General features: G+C 34.0%; 4 protein-coding genes across 5 annotated transcripts; all 4 read left to right on the top strand.

Moving 5' to 3' along the window:
• The first annotated feature begins 298 nt into the window (after nt 1-298).
• On the top strand, nt 299-2,276 carry LOC116340919. Of its 2 annotated transcripts, XM_031767670.1 has the most exons (5): nt 299-456; nt 520-854; nt 968-1,182; nt 1,245-1,456; nt 1,707-2,276. In XM_031767670.1, exons 2-5 carry the CDS (start codon nt 784-786, stop codon nt 2,169-2,171), a joined length of 963 nt encoding a protein of 320 aa, XP_031623530.1. In that variant the 5' UTR covers nt 299-456; nt 520-783; the 3' UTR covers nt 2,172-2,276. The 2 variants fall into 2 exon arrangements, with proteins under 2 accessions (XP_031623530.1, XP_031623531.1); XM_031767671.1 differs by lacking the exon at nt 299-456 and having other exon boundaries at nt 519-854.
• Nucleotides 2,277-2,410: 134 nt separating this feature from the next.
• LOC116340920 lies at nt 2,411-3,556 on the top strand. The gene is made up of 4 exons (XM_031767672.1): nt 2,411-2,700; nt 2,764-2,933; nt 2,991-3,118; nt 3,188-3,556. The coding sequence occupies exons 1-4, from the start codon at nt 2,654-2,656 to the stop codon at nt 3,485-3,487; spliced, it is 645 nt and encodes a 214-aa protein (XP_031623532.1). The 5' UTR covers nt 2,411-2,653; the 3' UTR covers nt 3,488-3,556.
• Nucleotides 3,557-4,025: 469 nt separating this feature from the next.
• On the top strand, nt 4,026-6,146 carry LOC116341017. Its single transcript, XM_031767845.1, has 4 exons — nt 4,026-4,406; nt 4,561-5,288; nt 5,363-5,466; nt 5,593-6,146. The coding sequence occupies exons 2-4, from the start codon at nt 4,565-4,567 to the stop codon at nt 6,082-6,084; spliced, it is 1,320 nt and encodes a 439-aa protein (XP_031623705.1). The 5' UTR covers nt 4,026-4,406; nt 4,561-4,564; the 3' UTR covers nt 6,085-6,146.
• Nucleotides 6,147-9,442: 3,296 nt separating this feature from the next.
• LOC116340645 lies at nt 9,443-12,615 on the top strand. The gene is made up of 5 exons (XM_031767241.1): nt 9,443-9,565; nt 9,640-9,906; nt 10,081-10,288; nt 11,662-11,854; nt 11,925-12,615. The coding sequence occupies exons 1-5, from the start codon at nt 9,443-9,445 to the stop codon at nt 12,337-12,339; spliced, it is 1,206 nt and encodes a 401-aa protein (XP_031623101.1). The 3' UTR covers nt 12,340-12,615.
• Nucleotides 12,616-13,065: the final 450 nt, after the last annotated feature.

Here is a 13,065-nt window from a genome sequence, read left to right as displayed (position 1 = left end):
TTTTTGCAGAACGCGAGTGGAAATCTGAAGGATATATGCTTATTAAACCAACGATAATTGTGATATAAGACGTATTTGAATGGTGTCATATTTCACAGTTTGTATAACATAAGCGATTAAAAAAGCCATTTTTAGTTCAGTTGAAATGCTATTATTAGTTTTTGAAATCAATTTTGCATCGCATAAAAAATCATCTTTGAAAAAAATTATTTACTGTCGAGCATGTCGGCCGGCCTTAACTCTAGTTGAAAAAATAAGTCATCGTTCACATTTGCTTGGTAGGTTGCATTGCATACAAAAGAGCTCTTAACATCAGATTAGTGCTGCTTTGATTTGTGTGACAGCGAAGTTGAGAAGAATTCTTGACTCCAATACATAAGAGCTGTTGACAGCGAACGCATAAACAAAATACACCAAATACCAAGATGCTACACAAAACCGTGTCGATAAGTTGAAGTGTGTGTTTGTATATAGTTTCGCGCGTCCATCTGTCTATTTACTCTTACTCTTTTCTTCCAGTAACATTCGTCGCGGTGTCATGCAAAGGAAAATTTGCAACCATCAAGCGACCATCTCTGTGTGCGTATATATTTTGTGTTAGTGCATTGCGTGCGTTCTGACGTTTCATACAGACAAGCACATGCGAATTGCCGGTTTAGGCCGATGAATTTACTCAATTTAACTGTATCGTCAAAAGGGAACATATATTTTTTCTGCGACCAGTCAATTTTCTACAGAAAGAAAACCACCGTGATTAAGTGTGAAGTGCATCAATAGGCAAAAATGCTGAAACAATTGTTAGTAGTTTACATTTTTTTGGCGTTTTTGATTCGACCAAAATCATTCGTGTGGGGGTAAGTTCGTTCAACAAGAAAACAAATTGTTGTTGCTTTGCTACGGTTTCCAATGCAATTGATCTAATTTACAAATATGTGTGCCATTTTCTCTTTTTTTTTTTTGCTTTTAGATTAAATTGCACCAGCGAGTCAAATCAACAAACCGATGAATGTGCATTTGAATGCATTAGATTGTTATTTGACAAGACGTTTTGTAGCGTTTGTCCAAAGAAATCGGTTACATTAAAACCGTTGCCAAATGATACACTGTCGTCCATCGTGCAGGCACATGATTTACTGTTTTTCAACGAAACGGCACAATCTATCGCCTCGTCAAAGTGTTTAGGTAAAACGTGTGTTTTTATTATTTCAACTGATTGATAGGATATTCGTTCGTTCCAAATTAAGGTTGCTCATTAGAAATTGATGGTGGACAGTACGAACGATATTCGGCATCGGAGAGTTTGAAAGAATTTGTGCTTTGCAGCGAAGAATTGGAGAACATCGATAGTAATACGAAAACTTGCACCATCAAAGAAGTTAACGAATCGTACACGAACATTGTGACCAAACTGAAAGATAAGAAATGGTGTATCAGAGCTCTTCAAATAGTCGATCCGGTAAGTGAATTGCTTTTATATTTTTTACTGCAGTAGTGTGCGGGGTGATTTGCTAGAGTTTTTGGATCCGAGATAACTTTCCCCAATTTGCTAGGGATTTTCGCGTCAAAAATTGACTTCTAAAAAAACGAAATTTGAAATTAGAGAATTTTTAGTTTTCGAAAAATCATCTCCATGAAAAATGTTCCATGCACACTTCTGTTCTACTGTAACATGTACAAATTGTAATCAACATTTTTTTATTGTTCAGAATACTACAGCAAGTCATAGCATTGGTGAAAAGAGTTTGCTTAACAATAGCAGCGATATTAATGGTCAAACCGCCGATAATCAGAATGAAAAGGTCATAAATTCGACAGAGCCAACTGGGAGATCAGAGGACATTACAACGAATGCATCGGTCACAGAAGAGACTCAATCAAAATCGAGCGAAAATGACACAACCACTAATGAAACCATGAATGAAACGGTCATCGAGTCAACGACCAAACTCTCAGGTTTGGCGGCCAATTCGACCAAACCAAAGCCGACTAAACGAACCAAAATTGTTGAAGCTCATCATTACATGGGCTCTGTATATCTAATTGCTATCATTGTTGGTGTGTTACTAACAATTTTAATTATATCAGCGTTGATTTTACGTTCTTTTGTCAACCGACGGAATCGTTTGCACGGACATTCCACATCAACCACTTATGTTTTTGAACATCAGTAAAAAGAATGGCCATTATATTTTAAGAAAGCATCAAATGTGTACATTGCCAAATAGAAAGAATTGAACACATATTTCAATAATATATTATATGTTATAATAAATTAACCGTTGGTGTTTTTTTAAATGAATGTTTTGTGTTGTACGAACTGGTATTTCTCCGAATATTTTACATTCAAAAGGGTACTGTCACATCCAACTCAACATATGTATTGGTATGCAGCGCTGTCTTGAAAATATAACCTCTTATATTGGTGATGCGAATTTGAATATCACACTCGGATATATACCGCAATGCGTTGACAATTCATCGTACATATTTTCAGATACGACAAGAAACTCATTTCTTCGATATATCCGCTATCTAAATTTATTAGGCCCATTTTCAATATTGTAAAAATTGTTTTGTGACTTTAAATCAATTTCGTATTTATCCAATCAGAAATTTGTGTTGCACATTGTCAACACCGAAAAGTTTAATAAAAATGTTCAGGTTATGTTTCGCTCTGTTACTCGTTAGAACTGTATTGGGGTAAGTGATTCACTTGAAAATACAAAGAAATACTCATTTCAACGTGTATTTTCACAATTATAGCGAAAATGTTGCTGGCAATCATCCGCCACGTTATTCGGACGAAGAGATTTCAATGTGCATGAATGTATTTTACGACAAAAAATATTGTACCATTTGTGATGGTGACAACGTCTTGACAAATTTTGTGGCAAACGATCGTGTCAAAAGCCATTTGGAGAAGCTATGTTCAGGTAATAAAAGATCAGGATTATTCGTGCCTAAATAGTAAAGCATTTGGAATTTTGTAGAATGTGAAAATGACGCATGGAAACAAGAAAGAATCAAGGCAAATGCAAACAACGGTCAAAACATGATGCAAGTGTTTCACGATGTTGGTGTGGATTGGTGTTGCGATGCCGTTGGCCTGGCTGGAAAGGTATGTGACAGTGGTACATATTGGAAAACATTGAATTCCATGACATAAAAAAACGTTTTTTCCCTACAGACAACTGGTGATAAGTCAACCAATCAACCCAAGGAAAAGCAAACCCGAAGTCGACGAGGCATACGGTTGATACAGACGATCCATAGACATTCAAAATTCGACAAACGACCAAATTTCGATGATTTTAATATGACTGTAAAGATAATGGCCGTTTTTGGATTTGTAACGCTTGTCCTTGTAGGTATGATGCAAGTTCTAAGTGGAGCACTGAAATATTGTTCTAATCGTTCCAATAGTGAAAATGATGAATGCTACGTTAATAACAAAATCACTTCAGAGTACCAATTTTTTGAAGTGTAATTTTGTGAAGATATTTCATATTCAATCACCAGGAATTGAGTGTAATAAATAATGTCGTTATGAAAGCAATCTAACAAAGAGCGTTGTTTTACTTTTTATTTCTTGAAGAAATTGGCTCATAACGGCAATTGTTCATATTTTTTAAACCGATTGAGTCAAAATTGAAATTTAAGAAAAAGCATATGTGTAGTTTATTCATAAAATGGTAAGGACAACTCTTACACCGTGAATCTGTATCAAATTGATCAGTAAGAATAAAAGATTCAGATTGTCAGATTACGACAATGATGAAGAAAAACGAAAAAAATGAAAGTATTGTTGACACTGAATTTAATGTTTAAGAACTACAGTGTTGATCATCATAAGTATATTGTTTATTTCATAATGTATAGAAAATTGAAATTATTTAGAAAATTGTCTTTGAATGTAATGATTTTGCATGTGACAATTCTTCGTGTTACTATTTTGTTGTTATTATTTGGTGTTTTCTTTTCAATTATAAGATATCCTGTCAATGATATATTGCTGACATCACAATACTTTCCAAATGAAGCTGTATTTCTTATAATACCCACTAACACATTGATCAGTGTCAGTATCAAATGCCACAGGCACGCAGACCAATTAACGTTTTATTCCGAATACACTACAACAAATGCAAATTCAAAAGCAATGTGTCAGCACAAATGAACGGGCACATCTCATTCCATCCGCCATTTTAACTGTGGAAACAACCAAAACGATTGAATCACAGTAAGCAACGCAGTGATTCCAACATATTCTGTGATCAAAATAAATGTTGAATGTAGTTTTTCGCTAAAAAAAGTATATTTTCCAAGTGAAAACCAAATTATTGCATCGTCTAAAGTGAAAGAAGAATTTCGTATTATTTTACTGTCGGATTTTGAACACAAACAAGGTATTTTTCCATACACACTCTCATATTGTACATTATACTGACACTTTGTGATTTTACAAAATATTTATAAAAATTCCTTTTTTCGAATTAAAATTCATACTTGAGACGAGCGTATCTTATCTATTTTTTCTTCTTTTGGCTAATTATCGTAAAGGAAAATGTCATATTCGCAACCAGAAGATGTCGGCAGTCAAAGCAAAAATGCAATCGATCAGTCACTTTTGGTTCCTGGTTCACCATCAAAAATGGAATTCGATGATCTGAATAATGACTGCTTTGAAGCTATTTTGGACCGGATGGATGTCAATGAACTCCTCCAAATGGCTGATACCTGCACACGCATGAATCATTTGGCAAAGTCGTTATTCGCACGCAAATACACCAACAAGTTGGTTAAGTTGTATGTCAACGATAAAACTGCGGTGAACAACCGTAAAGAATCAACGTCGGAAAAAATGATTGTAACATCAGTGGTGATGTTACTAAAATTGCTGCGCAATTTTGGTGCAATGGTTTCAAAGCTGCACATTAACTTTGATCATAAAATCATTCCGATGCTTGAACGCTACATAACCACCTACTGTGGCGATGCATTGAAAGAGATTCGTTTGTTTTGCTGCAAAAAAAATGCGTTCGATACAATCGAAAAGCCGTTCAACGGTGTCGAAATCGTTTATTTCTGTTGCAGCGTTTTTGGTGGAACAATCAGCCAGTTCAACATTTGGTTTCCAAAATTGCGTCATTTGAATTTGCATCGCAATGTCCTCAAAAGTTATGAAGAACATCCGTTCATGCATGATGAAGTGCTTGATGTTTTCGTCACCAATTCAGAAACGGCAATGATCACGAACCCAAAACACCAAACTCTTAGTTTTGGTTATGGTAAGCATTCACTTGAAGAGCAATATTAATTCTGAGGTAGATTGGTTCTATTGTACTCTCAATTTTATTAACAGCTTGTTCACCGGAAATTCTGAAAGCGGTTAACACCCAGTTGCCAGAGCTAGAACGCCTGGAAATACACGTCAATGCTGATAGAGAAGGAGTTATGGGCGAAATGGTACAGCCCAGGGGCAAATCACTTGAAAATTACTTATTAATTATTATTGATTGTTTTACGATTATTTTCCGATTACTTATCGATTATTTTCAATTTTATTCTTTTCTTTTGTGATTCTCCCCTTAGGTACAGCTTTTGGTGAGTAACGAGAAAATCCGATTCACCACAGTCAAACAGGCTTCAGTGACATTTCATCGGTTCCAATATTTCTTCGGTGATGATGCATTTCCATTGCCACTTGCATTCGATCAACTTGAAGAACTTGAAATTGATTGTGATTTTTTGATGGCACCGTTTCTTGAATTTGTCGTTGAAAATGATTTGAAAAAATTGAAATTGAATGCCAATTTGAGCATGTTCGGTGGCTACAGTTGGTTTTTTGCTGTTATAAAGAAATATTGGCAAACAGTGGAAGACCTTGAATTGGAACTAATGGATATTTCGGTGGATGCAGTGATGGATTTCGTAGAAGACATGTCAAATTTGAAAAAACTCAATGGAATTGAATTCGAATCGACGGCATTGGGAGTTCTGCGCTCGAAGCTGATGGAAGAAGGCCAAATCGATACACAACGCGGTTTGATGAACCGAGTTTTCGAAGGAAAATGCATTGATTAAAATATCGGTCCTCAAAAAATTAATATTTTTTTCATAAGTTTAACGTCGACAAAATATTCATTTTCTTTTTTATTTTCTATATTATTTCAAAAAAAACGATCAATAATGAAAAATGACAAAAACAAACAATGTTGAATTAACATTATTATACGTACTAAGGAGGAAAAAGTTCGATATTGAAAAAAACTTTCTCCATTGGAATAAATCGCGTAAAATAGATTTGTAATAGGTTGTAAATAAACCTCAAATTGATTCAAATCAAGACAAGTTCCCTGCAAGAATTTTCACGTAACTTAAATTTCGCACAGCAAATTCAACTAAGCAATGTATATGCTATAGTGAGTTCAATACTTAAAAAATATAACTAACACGATTTAGTAACAATATTTTAAACGGTTTTTATAAGACGAATAAAGCTTAAAGAAGAAAACAAAAACGCAAAGCTGAATTATCAAATTCATTTCAAATTATTGTTATTTTTTGCATGGAAATTTGTATAGCAATTTTTGAAAGAAAAAAAAACAATAGTATACTTATACATTATAGTACACGATCTAACCTGATTTACCGTTGCCATCATGAAATAGCTAATCATAATCTTTTATTTTCAAACTCTGCTAAGTAGCCAGTAATGCAAAAATTCTAGAGTTCACGTTTTCTCTTAACAATGTATTTTGTCACATAATTTTTATTAAAATAAAATTATTTCAAATCAAAATGAATCTTTTTCATACAGATTTCTACGGAAATAATGACCATTTTTTTGCTTGAAACATTTTCAAAATATGTTTTTCAAAATAAAATGCTTTATCATCTGTGGTGCCCATTTTAAATTGATAACTCGATGGATCATAGCCATCAAGAATCAATGCAGTGCATTTGCAATGGAAAAGTGTCCACACGATGAGTTATCAGCTTTTTTTCTCGTTGTATCAATATAATGAATTATTTCTTTACGATTTGGATAGCGATTATTTATAATTTGCTTTTGTGTTTCACTCAACCATTGCGTATAGTGACCATCCTACATGGAAACAGTCCGATGGCGAGCATTATAAAGGACACATATATAAAGACCAATTTTTGCTTCCATTGTATTTGGGATATAATTCAGGATAGTTCACAAAATCGGCAAAAATCATATCGAATTTCGTTGTTACCTGAACTAATTTGATAAATAAATAATTTGTCTCATTTGGAATTTTTAGCTCTTCTAGTACAACCGGGTTTAAATTGACAACGTAATGATGAAGTTCTGCAATGTGCAGGTGATCGGATCTATTTTAAATGAAATAGAATGAATTCAATATTTTTAAATATTTTAAATTTTACTTTTGAAATTTACTATGGAAATTTTGTTAAATGTTTAGTTTGAAACATTTCTGCAATATGATTTCTTAAATGAATAGCTATGTCAAGATGATTTGAACTCATTTTTAGGCCATAAGTTGGACTTCACTCAAGATCAATGTCGTTGCATATATTGCAATTGCAAATGCACCACTTGATGTTTCTTCATATTGTTCAGTTTTCGGCTTAACAAAAACAATTCCTTTTACACATATGAATATAATCATCGTAAAGACTATCATAACAATAAACAGTTTCATATGTTGGATCATAATATATGCACATATAATGGCCCATATTAGTTGCATTATCGTATAAAATTTGAATATCACGTGTTTTTCCAGAAATCGTAGTATATTTTCCGGGGTGAGTGTAAGATTCAACGTTGATATAAAATAATTGATTATTCCGGGATCAACAGGTCTATTTGGCTTTTAAAGTTTGTGCAATAATTTCTCCACATTTCCAGGATTACAATATATATTATTATGATAAGATAGAAGGAGACATCTAATAAAATAAATAAATTCAATTAAAAAACATCGAAACATACGTATCAGGCAAAGAAGACTGACAATATTTTAATTTATTTATCATTTTTGCTTACAATGTGAATAGAACCCATGGAGATGGTTTGTAGCGAAGAAATTGCATTTTACTATCGTGTCTGAAAGTAGAAAAGATTTTAGTGAATAACATATAGTAAACTACCCAGACTATTGATAAAACTTTTCGACACAGTGAAAAAATAATTATGAAAGGAATTCCGTAAAATTATAATATTCAAATATTTTTCATATTTTCAATTTTAATTGTCAAGAACACCTGTGTTTATGTTTTTTTACATCATTTTCAGACACTTGTGCAAATTACACTTTTAATTGTTAGCACTACATGAAATGTAGGCTATTGGTTTGGTTTCTTTTTTTTAGTAGCCCATGATAGGACATTGATAATAAAAAAATACGAGGTCGCGAAATTTTCACTGAAAATTGGTGTTTTAACTTATCAAAATTTAAGTTGGTAAGCAAATATAAAGTATATAAGACAAATAAGAGTGTTTGAATGTCATAAATATAACCATCCCTAAACATGAGTGAAAAAAGTTGAATGAATTTCTATGAACTCCATTATTGAATGGCTCGGTCTCATAATAAATGTCCCTTTGAATACATGCACGCATACCGTAGCAAGGTCGCTGTTATTTTCATTGTTTACATTCAATAAGTTTGTTGTGAAATGATTGTTTTGATTGTCCACATTTTACTTGATTAAAAAAACGTCAACTTCACTTTCCATCCCACAGTCAATTATATGAAGCGAATTTTCTCCATTCGTTCGGCATTTATGACGATACAAAAAAATTCACTGCCATGTACTTGGAAGTAACGCTTGATGTATCGATGTATAAACTTGTAAATTCATGAAAATCCAGAAAAAGTGGTAGTTTGCTGTACTAGAGCCTATTTTTAAAGCTTGATATACATCAAGCAAAATGTATCGTGGATACAAATACAATTGCAATCAAAATACAGACCAAACACACTCATTCATTTATTTGAATTGTATTAGATCGAATGTATTTACATGTAAATGTAAGTGTGTATGTGGTATGTATTGGTCACTGGTCATGTAGAATAATTTCGATGGCGATAATCATTATGTTCCGATTTCATTGCTGTGCGCGTGTCAGAACTTATGGCATGTTTAAACCAAATTGCTTGACTCCAATAAAATTTTCTTCATTCATTCGAATGATAGTGAGCGATTTGATGGCCATGTGCACGCACACCAAACACCGTTCAGCGCTTAATTTTTGTTTTGTCCCAAATTAATTGTGTTCATTTTGTTACAATTGTTGTTTTTTTCATTTTGCATTTTCAATTGATTAATGTGAAAAGTGATAGAAAAGGAAAACAACGTGCAAAATTATTGAAAATTTTGAAATGTATGATTTAGAGCCGAGTTGAAAACAAGAAACACAGATAGAATAATAAATTTATTCCAAATGTGCAATCAAATGGGCTGTGGAAGTTCAAATGAATCTGTCCACACAGAAAATGTATCACCACAACCCTCCGACTACTATACTGAACGTGCGTCAGGAGTGAGTCGTGCCAATGGCGGTGTGGTTAGTGCTTTATTTTTATTCGATAAAAGTCTGTGATTAATTGTGAAATCACTTTTTTGTCATTGAACAAATAGCATTCGGATCAAACAGTTTTCGAGGCATACATAAAACTTGATGAGGAAGTGTGCAAATTAGAAGCCGAATGTCCTGGCCCAAAACTAATAACCATCGAGGCATGGATCAAATATCTTGAATCGAAACAAGAGGTTTTAACAAATGACATAATTCAATTGCCATTACACATGTTGGACGATGATTTTGATGAGGAACAAGAGACAGCCAAATACAATAGACGAACACGGCTCGAAAAAGACAATGAGTCGGAGCTCAAGGTTCGTGATGTATGTATGTTTTGGTGTTTGCTGTTCAAATTGTCGAACACACAGTAATCATGCAATAATAATAGTAATAAATGATTTAATAAAAATAATAATAACAACAACAAATTATATACCATTATAACACTCCCACTCATTTTGATTTCACTCAAATTAACCACCCAAAAAAAAAAACAGCTTATAGAAAGCCTAAATATTATGACCGACACAACACAAGCGGCAAAGCACGAAGAGTTTTTCGCAAATATCAGTCGTCGTTATATTGAAAGTTGCAACGAAGCATTAAAAGACGATATCTTGGAGCATGCACAAAAACGGGCCAATGATCTACGCGAACTTTGGACAAAATTACGAATGAAATATAATGAACTCGACGCACTTATGTGTACGTATTTAACCCTTAACCGCACAGGCTAAAACAGTAACGTAAGCGCACAGGTGGGGTCTTTTTGGACCCATGAGAAATTTCATACAAAACTTATGCAAAATGGTATCCAATGAGTAAAATATGTCATTTTATAGTTAAACCATAGCTTATTCCTTACTTTCCAATACAGCATCACAATTTAATATTGATTTTTATGGAAAAAAAATCAATTATAGCCAAAATGCTTGGTAGTTATTGATATGTACGACTTTCAGACAGTCGTGTCTTTCACTAATATCGCTAATCGACAGTCGTTGGCCAGTTAATGTGCTTCGTGTACTGCGCCGAACTACCTCTCGATATGTGAGATCAATATAGATCGAGTCTCGAGACTGCTTCCCGAAGGGCGATCGCACTTTGAACACTGTAGCTCTCTGGCATTTATGAGTTCAACCCTATGTAAACATTTTTCCTTCCTCTTCTTCTGCATTTGCAAGAAGCATGTGTGATATATCAGCTTAACTCTGAGACACCAGGTGGCAGCACATTTGCGTGATCGAAACCAATTACATTGCTTTATATGGAGTGCGATGAGATCGCGCTGCTTCCGTTCTTCCTCCATACTTGGCAAACATGTTGTTAGACGTTCGCAACAAGGCAAACCCTGCCACACCAGCAACGTTCACCAAATTCACGATATATGCCCATACATTGTGTTTTGAATAGGATAGATCCGTAAGATCTCCGCAAGAGCTGGATCTAAGCGTGCGTAGGCCGCCGCATGATACATACTTGATTGGCACGCCTGCTTTGATTTGCGCGTCGAAGCAACACAGAAAAACGAACGAATATATCATGCGGCGGCGTATGCACGCTTAGATCAAGCTCTTGTGGAGATCTTACGGATCTATCCTATCCAAAAAAAAACAATGTATGAATATATATTATAATGGCAAATGCCATTTGATTTGCGATGAACAGTATACGTCACGGACGAAACAATTTACTGTGTTGTTGTTTGATGAAATGTAAATTGTTGTGTCAACAAATCTACATGAGTTTCATATTGGCCCATACAGAATACATCATTTCCCATACAAAATACTTTGGGGTCCAAAAGACCCCGTTGTGCTTTTACGTTAGTATTTTGTATAAGACTTCCCAAAACTTCATTTATGCACCAAACATTGAAATTTTTGATTTTATCACATAGATATGATATTAAAAAAGAAAACGCTCAGCGAAATTTTCCAATTTTTTTTTATATTTTTGTGATTTTTTCAAAAAACTAACTCTTAGGGCCTAAGAGACCCCACGTGTGCGTTTGAGGGTTAAAAAAAATAGTACTTTTAGGCAAAAGAGAGTATGATTTTCAATTTCTTTTTCAAAAGCTTCTATATCGGGAAATAATTACACGAATCCAAATGAAATGAACATTGATACCGAATTGGAGTCATCGCGTCAGATTCGTGATAAATTAGGTGGTACAGCCGAACAATGGCGAACATCAGCAAATTTACTACGCACAAGTGCCAAATCAGCTTTATTAGCCAATGAACACTATACATTGATACAGACCTCAAGGTAATCAATCCCATTTTGCTTTCATAAATTAATAATTGTTTACAAACCTTATATTTTGTTTACCATTTAGTTCGGTAAAAGATAAAATAACATCGGCAACTGATTGCCGTACAGCGTTATTGGGATCGTTAATGGCATTCAAGTGCGCACAAGAGGCATTGCCACAGGTCGACATTCCACATATAACGAATCGACAGATAGTAGCCGTTGCTCATGCCAATGAATATTTACTGACAGACATCGGTAATTCAGAGCGTTATCAACACACAAAACATGTGCTCGATGCGTATCATAAAAGCCTTTCAAAATCGACCATATGGATACATGATATTTTCCAAAAGACACTTATAAAGGATTTACAGGAAGCTGAAAATAGTGTTAAATTATTGTCGGAAAAATTGCGTCAAATTCGAGCCGATTATATACGAGCAAAAGTCGGTTATCAAACCTATGTTCCTATCGAAGACGGCCAAACGGCATCGTAAAATATTACGACAATGCTAGAAAAGACAAAGTGAAGGACACGATATATCGTACACTTTTTGTATTTGTTTATAAATGTGTCATCGTCAATGTCGTGCCACGCTGATGAGTAAGGGTTGTTCGCTCAAAACCACTAGCCACCTTGAAGATATCATCGTTAAATGAATTATCACGTGTTTTTGATAATTGCATGGAAAAAAGAGGACATCACACGAATGACATAGACAACGAAATTGAAATCCTTGAACTCGTTTTTCATATTCGATAAATGAATCCCACTAGCGATTTACCAAATTATATTATTCTTTTCATTTCGTTTCTTTGTCTAAATGAATTTGTATAACTTTTTATTCGGGATTTAATTGAATAGTTATAGATAATACACGATTTGTAGTAGAACTATTATTATTATTGAGAAATTTGAGGTAATTATTGAATAAATTTCGAGATTTTTCGATTATAATTCGACTTTGATCAAAAAAATTCTTTTCATTGTGTGTCATTGTGACAATATACAAGGTCTGTTATCCTTGCGCTTGGCATAAAAGCAAATGATCTATCATATGCATGCATATTCAACTATAACAACTTCACGAAAATCCACTAGAGCAATATATGTGAAGAGAAGCGCTCTGAGGAGCCATGAAAAGTAGAGCTGCTCAACAGTGAGGAGCAAAATATTGTAAGTTAAAAAATAATTAAAATGGATATTTGGCTCCTCACTGAAG

The sequence above is a fragment of the Contarinia nasturtii genome, unplaced genomic scaffold (assembly GCF_009176525.2).
Source record: "Contarinia nasturtii isolate CC-2019 unplaced genomic scaffold, AAFC_CNas_1.1 Cnas_scaffold_695, whole genome shotgun sequence".
NCBI lineage: Eukaryota > Metazoa > Arthropoda > Insecta > Diptera > Cecidomyiidae > Contarinia > Contarinia nasturtii.
The sequence above is the reverse complement of the archived record's forward strand: the minus strand, read 5'-3'. Positions and strand labels throughout refer to the sequence as shown.

Coding starts and splice junctions, on each gene's coding strand:
- LOC116340919 (XM_031767670.1), top strand. CDS start 784: ATGCTGAAACAATTGTTAGTAGTTTACATTTTTTTGGCGTTTTTGATT. Junction 855..967: donor CCAAAATCATTCGTGTGGGG/GTAAGTTCGTTC, acceptor TTTTGCTTTTAG/ATTAAATTGCACCAGCGAGT. Junction 1,183..1,244: donor CGCCTCGTCAAAGTGTTTAG/GTAAAACGTGTG, acceptor TTCCAAATTAAG/GTTGCTCATTAGAAATTGAT.
- LOC116340920 (XM_031767672.1), top strand. CDS start 2,654: ATGTTCAGGTTATGTTTCGCTCTGTTACTCGTTAGAACTGTATTGGG. Junction 2,701..2,763: donor CTCGTTAGAACTGTATTGGG/GTAAGTGATTCA, acceptor TCACAATTATAG/CGAAAATGTTGCTGGCAATC. Junction 2,934..2,990: donor TTTGGAGAAGCTATGTTCAG/GTAATAAAAGAT, acceptor GGAATTTTGTAG/AATGTGAAAATGACGCATGG.
- LOC116341017 (XM_031767845.1), top strand. CDS start 4,565: ATGTCATATTCGCAACCAGAAGATGTCGGCAGTCAAAGCAAAAATGCA. Junction 5,289..5,362: donor AACTCTTAGTTTTGGTTATG/GTAAGCATTCAC, acceptor TTTTATTAACAG/CTTGTTCACCGGAAATTCTG. Junction 5,467..5,592: donor AAGGAGTTATGGGCGAAATG/GTACAGCCCAGG, acceptor TTCTCCCCTTAG/GTACAGCTTTTGGTGAGTAA.
- LOC116340645 (XM_031767241.1), top strand. CDS start 9,443: ATGTGCAATCAAATGGGCTGTGGAAGTTCAAATGAATCTGTCCACACA. Junction 9,907..10,080: donor CGGAGCTCAAGGTTCGTGAT/GTATGTATGTTT, acceptor AAAAAAAAACAG/CTTATAGAAAGCCTAAATAT. Junction 11,855..11,924: donor ACATTGATACAGACCTCAAG/GTAATCAATCCC, acceptor TTTACCATTTAG/TTCGGTAAAAGATAAAATAA.